Genomic DNA, 21,043 nt, shown 5'->3' on the forward strand with positions numbered 1-21,043 from the left:
TTTTTTTTTTTCGAGTCCTTAAAGAATTCGCACCCTAAGTTACGGCGGCGTAGTGTATCTTTGGCGGCGTGATGATTCAAATCTCTGTGATGGGGGCGTGTTTTATGTAAATACGTCGTGACCCGGCGTAAACAAAGTTTTTTTTTAACTGCGCATGCGCCGTCCGTGGGGGTATCCCAGTGCGCATGCTCGAAATTAACCCGGAACAAGCCAATGCTCACGACGGTGACGTCATTCTACGCAAATCCCTATTCGCGAACGACTTACGCAAACGACGTAAAAAATTCAAAATGCGAGGCGGGAACGACGGCCATACTTAACATTGAGTACGCCACCATATAACAGGTTTAACTACCGTAAATATCGCGGTATAACGCGCTCCCGCGTATACCGCGCACCCCTAAAGTGACCCCCAATCATGTGGAAAAAAAAATATTTTTGTACTTACAGTTTTGGTGTCTTGCGCGGCGTCCATCGGCGGCCTCGTCGGGTCCGGCGTCCTTCTGGGCTTCGGGTGTCCTTCTGCGGCTTCGGTGTCCTTTTGCGGCGGGTCCGGTGTCCTCTTCGGCGGGTCCGGTGTCCTCTTCGGCGGGTCCGGCGTCCTTCTGCGGCGTCCTCGCGTCCTCCCCGCTCGTTTCCCACGCCGAGTTTTGAATACTGCGCCAGCATATACCGAGCGCAGTACACTCGGGCAGGTTCGGCAACTGTCGCGCTCACGTCCTGTACGTCCAGGACGTGACCGCGGAAGAAGCCGAGACTGGCCGAATATACCCGAGTGTACTGCGCTCGGTATATATCGGCGCAGTATGCAAAACTCGGCGCAGGAAAGCGGGTATCGGCGTATATCGCGCACCCACAATTTTGCCCTGGGCAAAAAAGTGCGCGATATACGCCGATAAATAAGGTATACGCCGGAAAAAGCCGAACGCAAACGACGTAAAAAAATGCGCGGACCGGACGTACGTTCGTGGATCGCCGTAACTAGCTAATTTGCATACTAAACGCAGAATTCGACAGAAACGCCACCTAGCACCCGCTGAAAAATTGCATCTAAGATCCGACGGCGTACTAAGACGTACGCCTGTCGGATCGATCCGAGATGCCGTCGTATCTTGTTTTGTAGATACAAAACAAAGATACGACGCGCAAAATTTGAAATTACGCGGCGTATCAAGAGATAAGCTGGCGTAATTCTTTTGTGGATCTGCCCCTATGCGTCCATATAAGTCCAATTAGAACTCTTGATATTGATGCTTGTTTTGGAGAATTTGAAGCCAGGGGATGACCATGACAAGCAGCAAACTGACATTTTCTGTCAACATTGGCAGCCTATGGCCTTAATAAATCAAGCTGCAGTAACTTTTATTAAAGTCCAGCACCAGTTAAAACGATACAAAAAAATGCTCAGCATTAGAAAATATTTTTAAAGTGTAGCTTACAATTGCAGCCTTCACCTCTCTGATATATTCTTAGCCACAGACAAACCACTAATTTAAGTTATAGCGTTTACAAAATAGGGGGTAGTTTTATGGCATTTAAAAAAAAAAATGTTTTACTAGTAATGACGGCGATCATTGATTTTTTTTCGGTACTGCGACATTATGGCAGACACTTCGGACACTTTTGACACATTTTTGGGACCATTGGCATTTTTATAGCGATCAGTGCTATAAAAATGTATATAATTAGTATAAAAATGCCACGGGCAGTGAAGGGGTTAACACTAGGGGGCGGGGAAGGGGTTAAGTATGTTCCCTGGGTGTGTTCTAATTTTAGGTGTTTTGCCAAGGCATTCATGAAGAACCTAAAAGGGGCCCAAGGGTGCCACTCTAACCTGGTTGAAAGAGGCTGATGTAGGACATCATTAAAGTTATGTCTTCTGTGCCCAAGGTGCCATTGACACATCCCATGAGGGTGCATCATCAATTCCACTCTGGGCTCAAATTATGGTACTGTAGGGCAGTGGCCCCCAAACTTTTTGGCATTGGGGACCGGCATTGTTGAAGAAAATTGTGCCAAGTCCCGGGGGGCTTTTCGCGGGCAATTTATCGGGGCAATGGCTGGTGTTGGCGCTTCAATCATCCTGGCACATCATTGATATGATGTCAGGGTAATTGAAGATCATTATTTATATTGTTACATTGTAAAATATAATGAAATAGTTATGAAAACTCACCATAATGCAGAATATGCCAGAGTGTCACATGCCACGTCACGATGCGGATTGTCACTTGCCACGTCGCCTGCCATCAGACGCAGCTTGTCATTTAGTGCAAACCTCAGACAGAAACCCCCCAGTAGTGCAGACCTCAGACAGTAACCCCCCAGTAGTGCAGACCTCAGACAGTAACCCCCCAGTAGTGCAGACCTCAGACAGTAACCCCCCAGTAGTGCAGACCTCAGACAGTAACCCCCCAGTAGTGCAGACCTCAGACAGTAACCCCTCAGTAGTGCAGACCTCAGACAGTAACATTTGCAACTCCTTAATCATATACTCTCCTTGCCCATTCAGTGTGTGTATAAAGGGGTATCCCCATCCCACTAATGGTTCCCTCCCTACTCTGGTGAATCAGAATCCCTATTGTTGCCTGGTGTCAGATTCTAAGGGTAAATCACACATTCAGTCACGTGACAGTGCTCAGGACCAGGGATTGGTTGCTAGACCTGAGCAATGTCACATGGCAGGAGGTAGGGTGACCACATTTCCAAAAACTGCCATTCAGGGACACCCCCCTTCCTAAAAATCAGCTGGCGCCGGGGGGGCCTTTGTGCCCTTTACCCAGAAGTATTGATCAGGCCCCCCACCAAAAAAGTCTTCCGCATCGCCACTTTACCCACTGACAGTACTTGTCCTGGCCAGTGCGTAAAGTGGTCAGGGCTGGACTGGGACAAAAATTTGGCCCTGGACTTCATCAAGACTGGCCCACGTTGACATGTCTCTCCTATGGCGGCCAGACAACTCCCGCCCCCGGCCACCCAAGCCCCCTCTACCCCATCACTAGCCACTAGCCGTTCTACTTTATTAGAGTAGAACGGCTGGTACTGGTACTCTTATAGGCAGTACCGGTGGGGAAGATAGACATTATTTCACCCGGGGCAAAGAATCAGTTCGGTGCCCCCCCCCCCCCCTTATGGAACAAGATTAGGCAGAAGTGAGAAAATCTCAGGCCATAGCTGTTGAGTCAGCTGTCTGTCCCCTCCCCCATGCTCCTCTGTCGTCCCCCCTGCTCCTCTGGTCCTCCCCCTGATTCTCTGTTCCCCCCAGGTGATCGCTGCAGGGAGAGAGAGGAGGTGAGCTCTGCGGGGAGGGAGAGATAGAGAAGCGGAGGGAGGGCGGCGGTCCGCTGTCACTGAAGCCGGCCCACTGAGCCATCGGCCCACCGGGAAACTCCCTGTAGTCCCAATGGTCAGTCCATCCCTGAAAGTGGTGATTAGACACACGAGGCGGGATTTATGATTTCTCCAATCACAAGCAGGGGGGGCGGGGATTGTGCCTCTTCCCGGCCAGGACAAGTACTTACAGTGACTAAAGTGGCAATGTGGCGCCCTTTTTTGGAGGCATCAGATCAGCTCTGGGGGGTGGCTATGTCAGTTTTATTTCGGGACACTATATTGTCCTGGTATGAAGGTGCCCGGGACAGACCTGCAAAATGCGGAACTGTCCCGGGCAATCCGGGACACTTGGTCACCCTAGCAGGAGGTCACATGCTGCTGATACCTGAGAAGCATCGGGTATAGTATTTTCTTCAGTTGGGGCAGAGGAAGGAGCAGCAGGCAAGATGCATATGGACTTAATGGTTTGCAATCACTTTTGTCTACGTCATCAATTGAGGACTGTTTTTTGCTTATGAACTATAATTTAGATTCAATTAATTTTATTGGCGCGGTTTTCTTCTTTTTGCCTAATCAAAGATAATGGGCCAGATTCACAGTGGACTTACGACGGCGTATCTCCACGTACGCCGTCGTAAGTCCGAATGTGAGCCTGATTCCTACAATCAGTTACGCATAGATTTGGCCAAAATACGAGCGGCGTAAGTCTCCTACGCCGTCGTATCTTGGGTGCATATTTACGCTGGCCGCAAGGGGCGCTTCCGTAGATTTACGTGTCAAATATGTAAATTAGGTAGATACGCCGATTCACAAACGTACTTGCGCCCGCTACGCCGTTTACGTTAGGCTTACGTCCGGTGTAAAGTTACCCCTGCTATATGAGGCGCAGCCAATGCAAAGTATGGACGTCGGCAAGCGTATCTTTTTACGTCGTTTACATAAGTCATACGAGAATGGGGATGTGCGTAGGTTACGTTCACGTCACAGGCATCGGGCCTGGCGTATCTTCCCACCTCTTCCACATTTGAATTTGGCGAGCTTACGCCGGCCGATTTACGCTACGCCGCCGCAACTTACGGAGCAAGTGCTTTGTGAATACTGCACTTGCCTGTCTAAGTTGCGGCAGCGTAGCGTAAATAGGATACGCTACGTCAAACTAAAGATACGCTCTCCTACGTGAATCTGGCCCAATATGTCTCACCCCTTCTTCCAGGATAGCAACTTAATAAAGTCCCCTTGACTCTCATGACAGCTTCACTTTAAAAAAAGTTTACCTTGCCCTGTTAGACACACATGTCAAAGAGAACCGATGAGGATGCAGTCGGTTTACGTTTGCAAAACATGTAGTCAGGGTGATGAATCAGCGGTCTGTTTCTTTCATTTGTCATTGTGGCGACAATTATCCCATCCCGACCCCGCAGTTATGACTCCTCCCGATAGACAGATTGTCATCGACAGTTTTCATCCATGCGCTGTGAAATTGTAATTACACATTCGTGTTCTTTCAATCCTGCAAGGAGACAAAAGATGTCTTGGCGCTGTCAGGTGATAAACGCCAAGATAATTTGCTGTATACGTCTTGTTGTACCACAGCGTGCTCGCCGCATTATGTGACAGCGGAATCTTAAGTGGTATTATCATTTCTTCTACTGACTGTCGTCGTTTGGCATGTTTGATTTGTTGGTTTGAGGAAGGAAGGACAAAATAAAGTGTTGTTTTTTTTTTTAGGTGCTTCGTGGCCCCTTTTCCCTTGTGGCCCTTACAGATTACCGTATTTATCGGCGTATAACGCGAGCCGGCGTATAACGAGCACCCCCAATTTAAGAGAGAAATTTCAGGATTTAAAAATACATAAATAAACCACTTAGGCCTCATACAGACGAGCGGATTTCCGATGAAAACGATCCGCCGGACCGTTTCCATCGGATATGTCCGCTGGCAGATTTTGATCTGATGGCTGTACACACCATCAGATCAAAATCCCAGCGGAAAACATCCGCTGTGACGTGGCCGCGCCGTCGCCGCGACAATGACTCGGCGACGTGCGCGACCCTGGAAGGTAAATACTTCCACGCATGCGTCGAATCACTTCGACGCATGCGAGGGATGGGGATCGGGCGGACTTATCCGGTGAGTCTGTACAGACGACCGGATAAATCCGAAGGACAGGATTCCAGCGGATAGATTTCTTAGCATGCTAAGAAATTTTTATCCGCTGAAAATCCGTCGGCTGGATTTTTATCTGCTGGAAAATGTCCGCTCGGGCCTACACATGACCGGATCTGTCCGCTGGAACTGATCCGCGGATAAATCCCAGCGGACAGATCCGGTCGTGTGTACAAGGCCTTAGAAGCAAAATAATGGTCAGTGTCCCTCTGCAGCCTGGGTGTCCCTCTGCAGCCTGGGTGTCCCTCTGCAGCCTGGGTGTCCCTCTGCAGCCTGGGTGTCCCTCTGCAGCCTGGGTGTCCCTCTGCAGCCTGGGTGTCCCTCTGCAGCCTGGGTGTCCCTCTGCAGCCTGTGTGTCCCTCTGCAGCCTCACTTCATCTCCTCATGCAGCCGCCAGTCATCTCGTACAGCCGTCATCTCAGTCACATACAGTCCCGCCTAGTGTCCCTCTGCAGCCTCACCTCATCTCTTCACACAGCCGCCCGCCATCTCGTACAGCCGTCATCTCAGTCACATACAGTCCCACCTCGTGTCCCTCTGCAGCCTGTGTGTACCTCTGCAGCCTCACCTCATCTTTTCACACAGCCGCCCGCCATCTCGTACAGCCGTCATCTCAGTCACATACAGTCCGGCCTCGTGTCCCTCTGCAGCCTGTGTGTACCTCTGCAGACACACCATCTCTTCACGCAGCCGCCCGCCATCTCGTACAGCCGTCATCTCAGTCACATACAGTCCGGCCTCGTGTCCCTCTGCAGCCTGTGTGTACCTCTGCAGACACACCATCTCTTCACGCAGCCGCCCGCCATCTCGTACAGCCGTCATCACTCTGCGTCTGCAGTCACATACATAGTCCCGTGTATGACGTCAAAGCCGAGTAAAGGGAAGATGACGGCTCGGTGAATTCCGGCGGCACTCGTTCCCCTCCGAGTCCGAGGTTCGCTATCGGCGTATAACGCGCACCCCTGCTTTGTCCCCGATTTTCAGGGGAAAAAAGTGCGCGTTATACGCCGATAAATATGGTATATCATTCAAACCTTAAAAAATGGGGATGTTTTTTAATGTGCACAAACAAATCAATATATATATTTTTGCATATAAAGAAAGATGGAAAGCATTGGCAGCCCAATGACCAGAGCACTTTTTTGCGATTTTGCACTGCATCGCTTTAACTGACAATTGCGCGGTTGCGCGACGTGGTTCCCAAATAAAATTGACGTCCTTTTTTACCCCCACAAATAGAGCTTTCTGTTGGTGGTCAACTGTTTGGTTTTTATTGCGCTATAAAAAAAAAAATAGAGCGCAAATGTTGAAAAAAAAAACAATATTTTTAACTTTTTGCTATAATAAATATCCCCCCCAAAAAAAAATATATATATATATATATATAAAATAAAAAAAAATGTTCTTCCTCAGTTTAGGCCGATACGTATGTATTCTTCTACTTATTTTTGGTTAAAAAAAACGCAATAAGTGTTTTTTTGATCAGTTTGCACAAAGGTTAAACCACACGAAAACAACTCATTACAATCTCATAGTTACATCCCAAGCATCATAGATTATCTCGGATTGGTTTTTATCCAACACGTAAAGTCCGCTTTTTCAAGCATGCACTGTAAATGCATTTTAGGCCTCATGCACGCCGGACGTTAAAATTACGTTATAAAAAACGGCAGTCGCTTTGCAGTGAGTTTTTCAACTTTTTCAACGTTTTTTGCAATAGCGTTTATTAGAGGTTTTGACGTTCGTGTTTTTTTTCAATGGATCAAAAACGTTAAATGCCGGTGTTTTTGAGCATCAACGTTTATCAGTGTTTATCAGCATTAGTGCGTTTTTACAGATGAGTTTTGAGGTTATTTTACTACTCAAAAACGCCACTGCCCAAAACTGCTGATAACAGCCTGTGTGTGCGATTTGGCACTGCGTCGCTTTAACTGACAATTGCGCGGTAAAAAATAAAAAAAAACGCAATAAGCATTTATTGATTGGTTTGCTCAAAAGTTATAGCTTCTACAAAATAGGGGATAGATTTATGCCATTTTTTTTTTCTTACTAGTAATGTCGGCGATTTTTATCGTGACTGCAACATTATGGCGGACACATCGGACACCTTTGACGCTATTTTGGGATCATTGTCATTTATACAGTGATCAGTGCTATAAAAATGCCCTGATTTCTGTGTAAATGACACTGGCAGGGAAGGGGTTAACTACTAGGGGGTGAGGAAGGGGTTAAGTGTGTCCTAGGGAGTGATTCTAACTGTGTGGGGGCTGGGCTTACTGTGAAACGACACTGATCGCTGCTCCCGATGACAGGGAGCAGTAGATCAGTGAAAAAAGGCAAGGAGAGAGGTGCCTCTGGGTGTAGTAGCTTTAAAACAGTTTAATAATTAAAATCAGACACATGTGGTTATAGCACTCACATTTGAGCAGTATAGAGCAGGCATGTAAGGGTTTCTTTAGGCAAGGTGAGCTGTCATCCGAGGAGGGGAGTTCCTTTTCCAGTCAGAGGGAGCGCTGTGCGGGGAGGTCACTGCTTCATCAGAAGGAGGGCATCCATGGGGATGGAGATGGTTCTCAACCCGAGGTCTGGAGCGCACGTGGAGGGCTGGCGAGGGCGGATGACGTCACTAGTATGCGACGCGTTTCAGAGTCTTAAAGCAGCTGGTGGATTGGCTGCTTACACTCCTTTCTCAAGGAGAAACCGGAACATGGTCTCTGTTCCCCCCTGATGGCAGCCCTGGAAGTGTGTACCCATTTTATTCTTACCACAGACTTTTGATCAGTTTTACCCTAAACTGTCATCTCCTGACTTTTGTCCCCATCTCCCGCTGCTTTGATATTCATGCTGTATCTGACACTAGAAGTTTTTGTGTATTCATGCGCATTATTTACTTGTCTCCCAGCAGTAGATCAGTGTCCTGTCACTAGGCAGAACAGGGAGATGACTTGTTAACATAGGCATCCCCCCGTTCTGCAGCTCAGTGACACGATCACGGGACACTGGTGGACATCAAGTACGACACGGTCGGACACGGTCACGGAGCTCGCGGCAGGGGCGCGTGCCCACACTGCACAAAATTGAAAGTGACATATATATATATACGTTACTTTGCGCAGCTGTGTTATTCTGCCAACGTATATGTACAGGCGGTGGTCGGCAAGTGGTTAATGACTATAGAAAAAAACTTCTACAGCCAAAAACAGCTGCTGTAAAAATGTCAAAACGCGTCCAGTATGCATGAGGCCTCCGAGATAACATATAATAGATCACAAACACATCCTAAACATTGGCGAACTATCCAACAATCTTTGTCAAAACCTCTGAAGATCCTCCAGGGAGGACACATCAGGATAGAGGACCTATGTCCCATATGAGGAAGGAAAAACTCATAAGCGGGGGTCTAGGGATGAGCCGAACACCTGCCTGTTCGGTTCGCACCAGAACCTGCGAACACACCAAACGTTCGTGTGAACTTTAGAACCCTATTAAAGTCTATGGGACTCGAACATTTGAAATCTAAAGTGCTAATTTTAAAGGCTAATATGCAATTTATTGTCCTAAAAAGTGTTTGGGGACCTGGGTCCTGTCCCAGGAAACATGTATCAATGCAAAAAAAAGTTTTAAAAACGGCTGTTTTTTCGGGAGCAGTGAATTTAATAATGCTAAAAGTGAAACAATAAAAGTGAAATATTCCTTTAAATTTCATACCTGGGGGGGTGTAAAGTTAGCATGTGAAATAGCGCTTGTTTCCCGTACTTAGAACTGTCCCTGCACAAAGTGTCATTTCTGAAAGAAAAAAAGACATTTAAAACTGACTTGCGGCTATAATGAATTGTCGGCGCTGGCAATTCAGAGCGAATTCATTCATAAAAATAAAAAAAAATAGCGTGGGGGTCCCCCCAAATTCAATTACCAGGCCCTTCAGGTCTGGAATGGATATTAAGGGGAACCCCCGCCGCTAATTTAAAAAAAAAATGACGTGGGTTTCCCCCCAAATATCCATTCCAGACCCTTCAGGTCTGGTGTGAATTTTAAGGGGAACTTCACCCCAAATAAAAAAAAAATGGCATGGAGTTCCCCCAAAAATCCACACCAGACCCCTCGAGCACGTTAAACTGGCCAGCCGCAGAAAAGAGGGGGGGACAGAGTGCGGCCCCCCCTCTCCTGAACCGTACCAGGCCACGTGCCCTCAACATGTTGATGGGGACAAGGGCCTCATCCCCACAACCCTTGCCCGGTGGTTGTGGGGATCTGCAGGCGGGGGGCTTATCAGAATCTGGAAGACCCCTTTAAGAAAGGGGACCCCCAGATCCTGGCCCCCCCTATGTGAATTGGTAAACATTATTTAGGGTAATAGCATTGATCTCTACTAGCCTCATGTACCATGTTCCCAGTTTCGTATTGTCTTCTGCAGCATATCCCCAGCCAAATTTGTAGAATGACCACACTCTCTGACCCTCATTTACTCTATTAGGTCTGCAGTTTCTGACAGTCCTCTCAAGTATTACATATACAGTGGAACCTCGGTTTGTAAAACAAATTATTTTTGTTGTCTTGCAAAACAAGCAGAATTCAAGCTAATGGGGTGTGCAGTACCGCATTTGGCCTGAGGTGCGGGGGCACTGGAGCCGAGCAGAGTGGAGCCGATCGGAGCCGTTCTGAGCTGTTCGGAAATACTCTATTCCCGGGGGTTTCCGAGCCTTTCCGGTCACCGAGCTGTCCCCAGGCCTTTCCGCGTGTTTCTGAGGCTCTCCGGAGCCCCCCACCTCTGGCCACATGTGGTATTGCACGCCATAGAAGTCAATGTGGAACAAATTATTTTCGTTTCCATTGACTTCTATGGGGAAACTCGCTTTGATATGCGAGTGCTTTGGATTACGAGAATTCTCCTGGAACGGATTATGCTCGTATTCCAAGGTTCCACTGTATTGGCCATTGTAACGGAATGGCCCGTGATACCCAGAGACTTTTGAAGGATGCGGGGTACTCCTGTGCCAGCTTCACTAATGACTCCTGGGTCTAGGGTCATCCTATGTCCAGTAGGGGCATAGGATAACTGAGAAATGATATCATGAATTACATGAGATGGGACAATAATGATAATTCATGTATTACAGGATATCTTGGAATATTACAGGTGGTTAATTCTGTCCACAACAGGTCAATAGCAGAGTGACTCATTCATGTGGGGACACACATATTGTTGAGGTGTTAATTGAGTCTGGCTCCTAAGATATTTCATTGTACTATGCTAACTAGCCCTGTATTGTGTGAAAGTTCTATTGATACTAATATGTGTTGTGAGTTAACAGACTCTAAAAGTCATGTTCGCCATGTCAGCTATAGTAATTGATTCATGTAGATTCGGTGCCAGAATGTCTGTCTGGGATGTGGATTGAGGGGGACTCGTTAAGCACCCATTGTGTATTGTTTTGGGTGGAGTGTTTCATTGTCCCTGTGATTACTGCAGCATGCTCTCTAACTGTATAAACAGCTGAGAGTTTACCATTAAAGCACTCATTCGTTTGGAACCAGAGACAGAGCTGTGTGTGTCTCGTCCTTCTGGGGAATTCTAATGGATCGTGTCTGCTGGATTGTTGGAGTGTCGGATAAGCTGTCTTGGGTTGGTGGAATGGAATATCGTAAACGGTGTTAACCCCTGACCGTTACAGCCATTGTGTGTGGCCATTTGGTAAAGTCAGGGGCTGCATTTGAGGTCCCCTTTATCTCATAAGTTGACAACCACTGTCCTAAGGGCTTCTTTGGATTTCCTAGTACCTTGTCCTAGCCAGTTTGCAATCACCAAGTTCACTTAACCTCATGTTAGGAGAGGTATACGCTGTGGCTTTAGCATATTGGTTCTCTCATCTTAGTTCAAATTTAAGGTGACATCGTTTTAAGGCATAAGGTTTTCAAAGGCCATAAAATTATGCGGTCAATCTACTACCTTATCCTGTCTGCCGTAACAGCTAATACAGTGCGATAAGTAGTACAAAAAAGCTTACAAAATATCACATCTTCAATATGAATGCTTTTATCTTTTATTTATTTTTTTAAAACTACAGGTCAATCTTTGATCTTCTGTTTCCAAACCTTCTAGGAGAATTCATGACTGCTGTCGATGCTTTCTACATTTTCGAGCTGTTAAACTGGGTTGTTTCTCTTTCTAGGTCTTCGAATGAATTACAGAAGTAACAGTTCATCCCGATCTTCATCCCCGGTGTCTCTGCGTCCACCTGACATGATTCAGCTGAAAGACATCGTTTGTTACTTATCACTGCTGGAGAGAGGAAGGCCGGAGGACAAGCTTGAGTGTCAGTATATGAAGCTCAGTGCACATAAAACACATTTTTCATTAATGAGATTAGAGGCGGCATTGTCACTTTACTACTTTACCGCACCAAGCACTGCACTTAATTATGATAGTATCACATGTTACGTGTGGCGTATCTTCGCCGTGACCAGGCTGTTACTACCAGACGTTTTACTTATTTATTTTTTACGCTTCTGAATGCAGCTCTAGAATAGCCAATGTACCCATGGCAGCCTTTTGGTCCATATTCTAGAGCAGGGATCCCCAAACTTTCTAAACAAAGGGCCAGTTTATTGTCCTTCAAGGGGGTCAGGGTGTGGCCAGCGGGAGTGGAAATTTTCCTGGAATCAGTAAACATCGCCACATTTGGTATCATTGGGAGGAATAGTGTCCCATCATTGGTATCATTGGGAGGAATAGTGTCCCATCATTGGTATCATTGGGAGGAATAGTGTCCTATCACTGGTATCATTGGGAGGAATGGTGTCCCATTGCTGGTATCATTGGGAGGAATAGTGTCCTATCGCTGGTATCATTGGGAGGAATAGTGTCCCATTGTTGGTATCATTGGGAGGAATAGTGTCCCATTGTTGGTATCATTGGGGTGAATAGTGTCCCATTGTTGGTATCATTGGGAGGAATAGTTTCCCATTATTGGGAGAAATAGTGTCCCATTGTTGGTATCATTGGGAGGAATAGTGTCCTATCGCTGGTGTCATTGGGAGGAATAGTGTAATATCGCTGGTGTCATTGGGAGGAATAGTGTAATATCGCTGGTATCATTGGGAGGAATAGTGTCCCATTGTTGGTATCATTGGGAGGAATAGTGTCCCATCGTTGGTATCATTGGGAGGAATAGTGTCCCATTGTTGGTATCATTGGGAGGAATAGTGTTGTATCATTGGGAGGAATAGTGTCCCATCATTGGTATCATTGGGAGGAATAGTGTCCCATTGTTGGTATCATTGGGAGGAATAGTGTCCCATCATTGGTATCATTGGGAGGAATAGTGTCCCATTGTTGGTGTCATTGGGAGGAATAGCGTCCCGCCATTGGTATCATTGGGAGGAATAGTGTCCTATCGCTGGTATCATTGGGAGGAATAGTGTCCCATTGTTGGTATCATTGGGAGGAATAGTGTCCCATTGTTGGTATCATTGGGAGGAATAGTGTCCCATTGTTTGGTATCATTGGGAGGAATAGTGTCCCATTGTTGGTATCATTGGGAGGAATAGTGTCCCATCATTGGTATCATTGGGATGAATAGTGTCCTATCGCTGGTATCATTGGAAGGAATAGTGTCCTATCGCTGGGAGAAATAGTGTCCCATTGCTGGTATCATTGGGAGGAATAGTGTCCCATTGTTGGTATCATTGGGAGAAATAGTGTCCCATTTTTGGTATCATTGGGAGGAATAGTGTCCCATTGTTGGAATAATTGGGAGGAATAGTGTCCCATTGTTGGTATCATTGGGAGGAATAGTGTCCTATCGCTGGTATCATTGGGAGGAATAGTGTCCCATTGTTGGTATCATTGGGATGAATAGTGTCCCATTGTTGGTATCATTGGGAGGAATAGTGTCCCATTGTTGGTGTCATTGGGATGAATAGTGTCCCATCATTGGGAGAAATAGTGTCTCATCATTGGTATGATTGGGAAGAATAGTGTCCCATCATTGGTATCATTGGGAGGAATAGTGTCCCATTATTGGTATCATTGGGAAGAATAGTGTCCCATCATTGGTATCATTGGGAAGAATATTGTCCCATCATTGGTATCATTGGGAGGAATAGTGTCTCATCATTGGTATCACATTGGGAGGAATAGCGTCCCACCATTGGTATCATTGGGAGGAATAGTGTCCCATCATTGGTATCATTGGGAGGAATAGTGTCCCATCATTGGTATCATTGGGAGGAATAGTGTCCTATCACTGGTATCATTGGGAGGAATGGTGTCCCATTGCTGGTATCATTGGGAGGAATAGTGTCCTATCGCTGGTATCATTGGGAGGAATAGTGTCCTATCGCTGGTATCATTGGGAGGAATAGTGTCCCATTGTTGGTATCATTGGGAGGAATAGTGTCCCATTGTTGGTATCATTGGGAGGAATAGTGTCCTATCGCTGGTGTCATTGGGAGGAATAGTGTAATATCGCTGGTGTCATTGGGAGGAATAGTGTAATATCGCTGGTATTATTGGGAGGAATAGTGTCCCATTGTTGGTATCATTGGGAGGAATAGTGTCCCATCGTTGGTATCATTGGGAGGAATAGTGTCCCATTGTTGGTATCATTGGGAGGAATAGTGTTGTATCATTGGGAGGAATAGTGTCCCATCATTGGTATCATTGGGAGGAATAGTGTCCCATTGTTGGTATCATTGGGAGGAATAGTGTCCCATCATTGGTATCATTGGGAGGAATAGTGTCCCATTGTTGGTATCATTGGGAGGAATAGCGTCCCGCCATTGGTATCATTGGGAGGAATAGTGTCCTATCGCTGGTATCATTGGGAGGAATAGTGTCCTATCGCTGGTATCATAGTGAGGAATAGTGTCCTATCGCTGGTATCATTGGGAGGAATAGTGTCCCATTGTTGGTATCATTGGGAGGAATAGTGTCCCATTGTTGGTATCATTGGGAGGAATAGTGTCCCATTGTTTGGTATCATTGGGAGGAATAGTGTCCCATTGTTGGTATCATTGGGAGGAATAGTGTCCCATCATTGGTATCATTGGGATGAATAGTGTCCTATCGCTGGTATCATTGGAAGGAATAGTGTCCTATCGCTGGGAGAAATAGTGTCCCATTGCTGGTATCATTGGGAGGAATAGTGTCCCATTGTTGGTATCATTGGGAGAAATAGTGTCCCATTTTTGGTATCATTGGGAGGAATAGTGTCCCATTGTTGGTATAATTGGGAGGAATAGTGTCCCATTGTTGGTATCTGTGACGGTATCGGTATGATATCCCTGTCAGGCCTTCCCTCCTCTCCATACAAGAACATCACAGGATTCCCACACATGAGTCAAGACTGGATGCTGGAACCAAGACTCTTTATTGACACAAAAACTCAGCTTATATGTGGTTACAGCCTGTTAGGAGCGCCCCCCTCACACAGTGGGGTTTCCCATACAGATTATAGGAGACAAGTCGGAGCCGACCATGCAGACACGTTTCTTTAGATAAAGACATCACTGGAGTTAATTACTACACTGAAGCAATCAGAATAATTAACATACTACTTCTCTAATCATTTAGCCTGATGATACAATACACATCTTTTAAGGGTAAACACAGATCTTCTTTACACAACACAATAGATCAATTAACCTTTAGAATAGTGAGGGGACATTAGCACGTCAATAACCGGTCAGAGCAATGAATCACACATGAAATTCCTTTCTACCTCTAACCCATATGGCTAGCAGGGAGCAGTACACTGAGACATATAGGCAAATGTATCACAATGGCCCCCCTTTTGCTCCCTGCTCCGGCAAATCCGGTTGGACCTTCCCTGGTCCAGTAGGGTTGACGGGTTCAGAGCTTTTAGTCCGAGGTTAACTCCGTTTGGCATGACTGACCTCCCTTGGCAACTGCTTCAGACTCAGGTATGTCACCGGGTCGTCAGATCACACGCCGGTCAGTCCCCAAGTCTTTGTGCGATCTGCAGAGTCACCAGAACTCGGTGTGAAGCCAGCGAATGGGTCTGTGCGCCGCCGTCTAGGTGTCCCGCTATGGGAGGGGGCAGGTTATGGCTCTGAAGTGACAATCACAGGAGATTCATAAAAAGGAAAAGTTATATTTGTTGTAGCACTGGTGCTCAGAGTCCGGGGGGGGGGGGGAGAGGGGACTCAGAGCCCCATAAGGTCAGCCACCCCCTGCTCCCTCCGCAGCCGCCGGTTCTCCTCTTGGAGCTTCTCCAGCTCCATCTCCAGTTCATGGAGCCTGGGGGGGTCAGCCTGCTGTGACCTCAGGTGGTTGTTCTCCTCCTCCATGCGGCTTATGCACTCCTCCAGCTCTATGTACTCACGGATCAGCTCCTGCTTGCTCATGTCCTGCAGGCTCTCCACGTGGTCCTTCATCATCAGGAACTGGGTGGTGGTGTAAGGGGCCACCGGTGGGCCCTTGGCGAACATCTCGGCCCGCATCTGGGACGCCCGCTGCGACTCCCTCTCCTCCAGTCGCTTCTTCTCCTCCCAGGTCCGCTGGTTATATGACTTCCAGGACCTCTTCTTCTTGAAGGGTGGCCGGCGGTGCCTCTTTCTGCCCAGCTCCCTCCAGGGCCCCTCCGGCTCAGGGCTGGAGCCCATGACCAGCTGACAATGGTGTTCCCTGTTGTCCGTAATAGCAGATTGTACCATGAGGGCTTCGTAAGGGGTGCCCAATGGTTCTTCCCGACCCCGCTCCTGGGGATCCCAAGCCGAGTCTACACAATGGGCTGCTGCTGGTGGGCGGTACCCAGGTTGAGACCAATTTGACCTGGTGTTGTCATTCATGGGGCAATTCTGCTTGAAGTGACCCAACTGTTTGCACCGGAAGCAGCGTTGTTCGTTGTCCTCCTGGCGTGGATAGCGAGGGCTAGATGTCACCGGTCTGTTAGGAGGTTGGTATCTAGCGGCTGGTGGGTGTGAGGGCGCCGTTGGTCGTGGAGGTTGTACCCGTGGTGTGACCTGGTTTGTCTTGCGAGTATCCGCATATTCATCCGCCAACTTCGCGGCCTCTGGTAGAGTCATGGGCCTGCGATCTCTCACCCAGTCTTTGACGTCCGTCTGGATGTGATTGTAAAATTGCTCCAGGAGCATTAGTTGCAAAATGTCCTCTGCGGTGGTGGCCTGGCTGCTGTTAACCCAGTTAGAGGCCGACAGGGACAGCTGGCATGCCCATTCTGCGTAAGAGTCTTTCGTGGTTTTGCGTGAGTCCCTGAACTTCTGTCGGTGGGACTCTGGGGTTACTGCATAACGAGCCAGGAGCACTTCTTTAACCCGGGCGTAGCTATGGATATCCTGATCTGGCACGGTCCGGAAAGCATCAGAAGCTTTGCCTGACAGTTTGCCTGACAATATTGCAACCCACTCTCTTCTAGCTATTCGGTGCAGGTTACATTGTCGCTCAAAATCCGCCAGGTAGTTATCAATTTCACAGTCCTTTTCATCAAAAGCTTTAAAAGCGCTAAACAGAATCTTCCTTGCGTCTGCTGTGCTGTACTCACTGTTCGGAGAAGGTGCGGCTGCTTGTTGGACTGCTGCCAGTTTTAACTGTAGTTCTGCGTCCCTTATTTGTTTATCCTTCTGTAGTTCTGCGTCCCTTATTTCTTTAGCCTTCTGTAGTTCTGCGTCTCTTATTTGTTTAGCCTCCTCCGCTAACAGGTCCATCACTTTCAGCACCACATCCGGCGTTGGGTTCGGGCCGAACCACGCTAGCTTCTCTCTCATTAGCTTGTTGGCTGGCGATTCCTCCTCCTGAATCACTGGTGTATCCATCTCTTGTACTGCTGGCGTTGCTGCAATCCCGTCCTCCTGGTCTATCTCCATTGATTCCGCTATGATGACCCACTTGGTTTTGTTGCTAGCAATCCTTCCACGAACTTCCAGTAGTTCTTCCAGTGTCTGCTTGGAATCCGGGTGTGAAGGAGAGTAGAAGGGAAGATCCCGCTGCTGCCAACCAATTTGTGACGGTATCGGTATGATATCCCCGTCAGGCCTTCCCTCCTCTCCATACAAGAACATCACAGGATTCCCACACATGAGTCAAGACTGGATGCTGGAACCAAGACTCTTTATTGACACAAAAACTCAGCTTATATGTGGTTACAGCCTGTTAGGAACGCCCCCCTCACACAGTGGGGTTTCCCATACAGATTATAGGAGACAAGTCGGAGCCGACCATGCAGACACGTTTCTTTAGATAAAGACATCACTGGAGTTAATTACTACACTGAAGCAATCAGAATAATTAACATACTACTTCTCTAATCATTTAGCCTGATGATACAATACACATCTTTTAAGGGTAAACACAGATCTTCTTTACACAACACAATAGATCAATTAACCTTTAGAATAGTGAGGGGACATTAGCACGTCAATAACCGGTCAGAGCAATGAATCACACATGAAATTCCTTTCTACCTCTAACCCATATGGCTAGCAGGGAGCAGTACACTGAGACATATAGGCAAATGTATCACAGTATCATTGGGAGGAATAGTGTCCTATCGCTGGTATCATTGGGAGGAATAGTGTCCCATTGTTGGTATCATTGGGATGAATAGTGTCCCATTGTTGGTATCATTGGGAGGAATAGTGTCCCATTGTTGGTGTCATTGGGATGAATAGTGTCCCATCATTGGGAGAAATAGTGTCTCATCATTGGTATGATTGTGAAGAATAGTGTCCCATCATTGGTATCATTGGGAGGAATAGTGTCCCATTATTGGTATCATTGGGAAGAATAGTGTCCCATCATTGGTATCATTGGGAAGAATATTGTCCCATCATTGGTATCATTGGGAGGAATAGTGTCTCATCATTGGTATCACATTGGGAGGAATAGCGTCCCACCATTGGTATCATTGGGAGGAATAGTGTCCCATCGTTGGTATAATTGGGAGGAATAGTGTCCCATTGTTGGTATAATTGGGAGGAATAGTGTCCCATCATTGATATCATTGGGAGGAATAGAGTCCCATCATTGGTATCATTGGAAGGAATAGTGTCCCATCGTTGGTGTCATTGGGAGAAATAGTACCCCAATGTTGTTGTCAGCAGCAGTGGCAGCTGGTGTTTTTTTTGGGGGGGGGGGGGCGGCAAACAACCACCCATCCCCCCTGAGGGGCACCCACCCCCTGCTGTTTTCCGGTCAGTCCAGGACTTACCCCATCATGGCGGGTGGCAGGTAGCGTGGTGCAGTGGCTCGGCTCCGAGTCCTCTGCTTCCAGCTCATCCCCTTCTGCTCCTAGGCTTCCAATAGGATCACCTGTCCTTTCAGCCAATCGGGTGACCGGTGTCAAAAAACGCTTTCTGATTGGACGGGAGGAGGATCAGGTGTTACCACAGCGAATATTAATTTGCTGGAAGAATGGCCAAACGAGGCTTGTGGACGGCCTTCCCAGAAGAGGTGAAGCTGTTATACCTGCAAAGGGCGGGGCCAACTCAATATTGAACCCTACGGACTAAGACTGGGAGGCCATTAAAGTTCATGTGCGTGTAAAGGCAGGCGTCCCAATACTTTTGGTATTATAGTGTTTATTTCAATGGTTTAAATGTTAGTATGAGATGTCAAGAATACTTTGATGGGAGAACAGTGCACTCTAGTGGTTGAATTTGATAATTACATCAGCTTTGTCATTAGAATATATTTTGTCATCAGTATTCAGCATCTGCATTCAGATTGCGGGAAACGTCTGACATCTTTTTCTCCAAAACACAGTCACTCACCTTCTTTTTATGTCATGGGTTTCATGATAACCCCCTGACATCCCAGAAGGTTAATAAGCTGTGCAATTCTGTAATTCCCAGCAACACTTGACACAAGGGAGTTTAATTAGATCACCATTGAAGCTGCTTTTCTAAACAGTTTAGGATGACAATGCTAAGGCCTTGTAGAACTTTCAGCTAAATATATTCTGGGGTGATCAAAGCAAAAAGTGGCCTAACAATTCATTTTATTTGGAAAGCAGCCCTAGTAGAAAAGCCTGCCAGCATGTTGCAGAACGGGACCCTTGCTCTGTGTTGTGGGGAAGCAGTGGTCTCTCTACAGAGGTCTGACATGCCCCCTTCTGAGTCAGACCTATAGTTCTGCTCTGTGTAAAGTTCATGCTTCCTACTCATTGGATAGCTCTAGCCCCGAGGCCAGCTAAAATTAATATTGACATTAAAAATTCAGATTTCCTTTAACTACTTAAGCCCCGAACCATTTTGTAGCTAAATGACCAGGCCCCCTTTTTGCGATTCGGCACTGCGTTGCTTTAACTGGCAATTGCGCGGTCGTGCGACGTGGCTCCCAAACAAAATTGACGTCCTTTTTTCCCCCCACAAATAGAGATTTCTTTTGGTGGTATTTGATCACCTCTGCGGTTTTTATTTTTTCAGCTATAAACAAAAATAGAGCGACAATTTAAAAAAAAAAATATGCAATATTTTTTACTTTTTGCTATAATAAATATCCCCAAAAAATATATAAAAAAGGCAATTTTTTTCCTCAGTTTAGGCCGATACGTATTCTTTTACATATTTTTGGTAAAAAAAAAAAATCGCAATAAGCGTTTATTGATTGGTTTGCGCAAAAGTTATAGCCTCTACAAAATAGGGGATAGTTTTATGGCATTTTTATTAATGATTTTTTTTTTTACTAGTTATGGCGGCGATCAGCGATTTTTATTGTGACTGCGACATTATGGCGGACACAACGGACACTTTTGACACTATTTTGGGGCCATTGTCATTTTTACAGTGATCAGTGCTATAAAAAATGCACTGATTACTGTGAATATGACACTGGCCGGGAAGGGGTTAACCCGTGGGGGCGCTGAAGGGGTTAAGTGTTTCCTAGGGAGTGATTACTACTGTGTGGGGGCGGGGCTTGGCGTGTGACGTCACTGATCGTCGTTTCCCTATGACAGGGAACAGACGATCAGTGGCAGTGACACTAGGAAAAACGGGGAAAGGTTTGTTTACCTTTACCTCTCCCTGTTCTTCAGCTCTGTGACCATGTTCGCGGGACACCGGCGGCGATCGGGTCTGCGGGTCCCGCGGGTGCGGTCACAGGACCAGGTCGCGAGCACACCGCGCTTGCGACCCATGGCTGGGCTCTTAAAGGCGACGTACAGGTACGTGCTTGGGGGTGGATGAGAGACCCCCTAGCCCTGCCTGCAGTCCCTACTGTCCCAGCCCCTGTCTGTGTGGGTAGGCGTGTGGGATCCACCTACCTCCCACCTGTCCTCGGTCAGCCTGTTTTCTTCCTGTTCCAGTCACAGCGAGCTGGGAGAGGACATTGGTGGAGTGAAGGCTCTGGGAGGCGCCGGGGATGCTGCTCAGGGTGGCGGTGAGGCCTCATCTTCTCTCTCTCACTCCCCCCTGGGCTCTTCCCGGCTGCCCAGGCCTCCCTCTCCCTGTTTGATGCCTCTGCTCTTTACCCCACGCTGCCACCAGACCAGCGGCGGGATGCTCCAGTGCAGGAGTCCCAAGACCTTTACTCTTTAGGCCCCACAAGTGCTAGCGCGGAGGAGGA

At 47.2% G+C, this 21,043-nt stretch overlaps 1 protein-coding gene across 1 annotated transcript in view; it reads left to right on the forward strand.

Annotated features, from left to right (window-relative positions):
- The window catches only part of DGKB (diacylglycerol kinase beta), a 664,259-nt gene that overhangs the window by 196,267 nt on the left and 446,949 nt on the right, over positions 1–21,043 (forward strand). The window contains exon 7 of the mRNA XM_040352255.1: positions 11,670–11,813. Coding sequence (XP_040208189.1) covers positions 11,670–11,813 — 144 coding nt within the window. The remainder of the gene's footprint in view (positions 1–11,669; positions 11,814–21,043) is intronic.

Source organism: Rana temporaria, chromosome 5 (genome assembly GCF_905171775.1).
Source record: "Rana temporaria chromosome 5, aRanTem1.1, whole genome shotgun sequence".
Taxonomy (NCBI): Eukaryota; Metazoa; Chordata; class Amphibia; order Anura; family Ranidae; genus Rana; species Rana temporaria.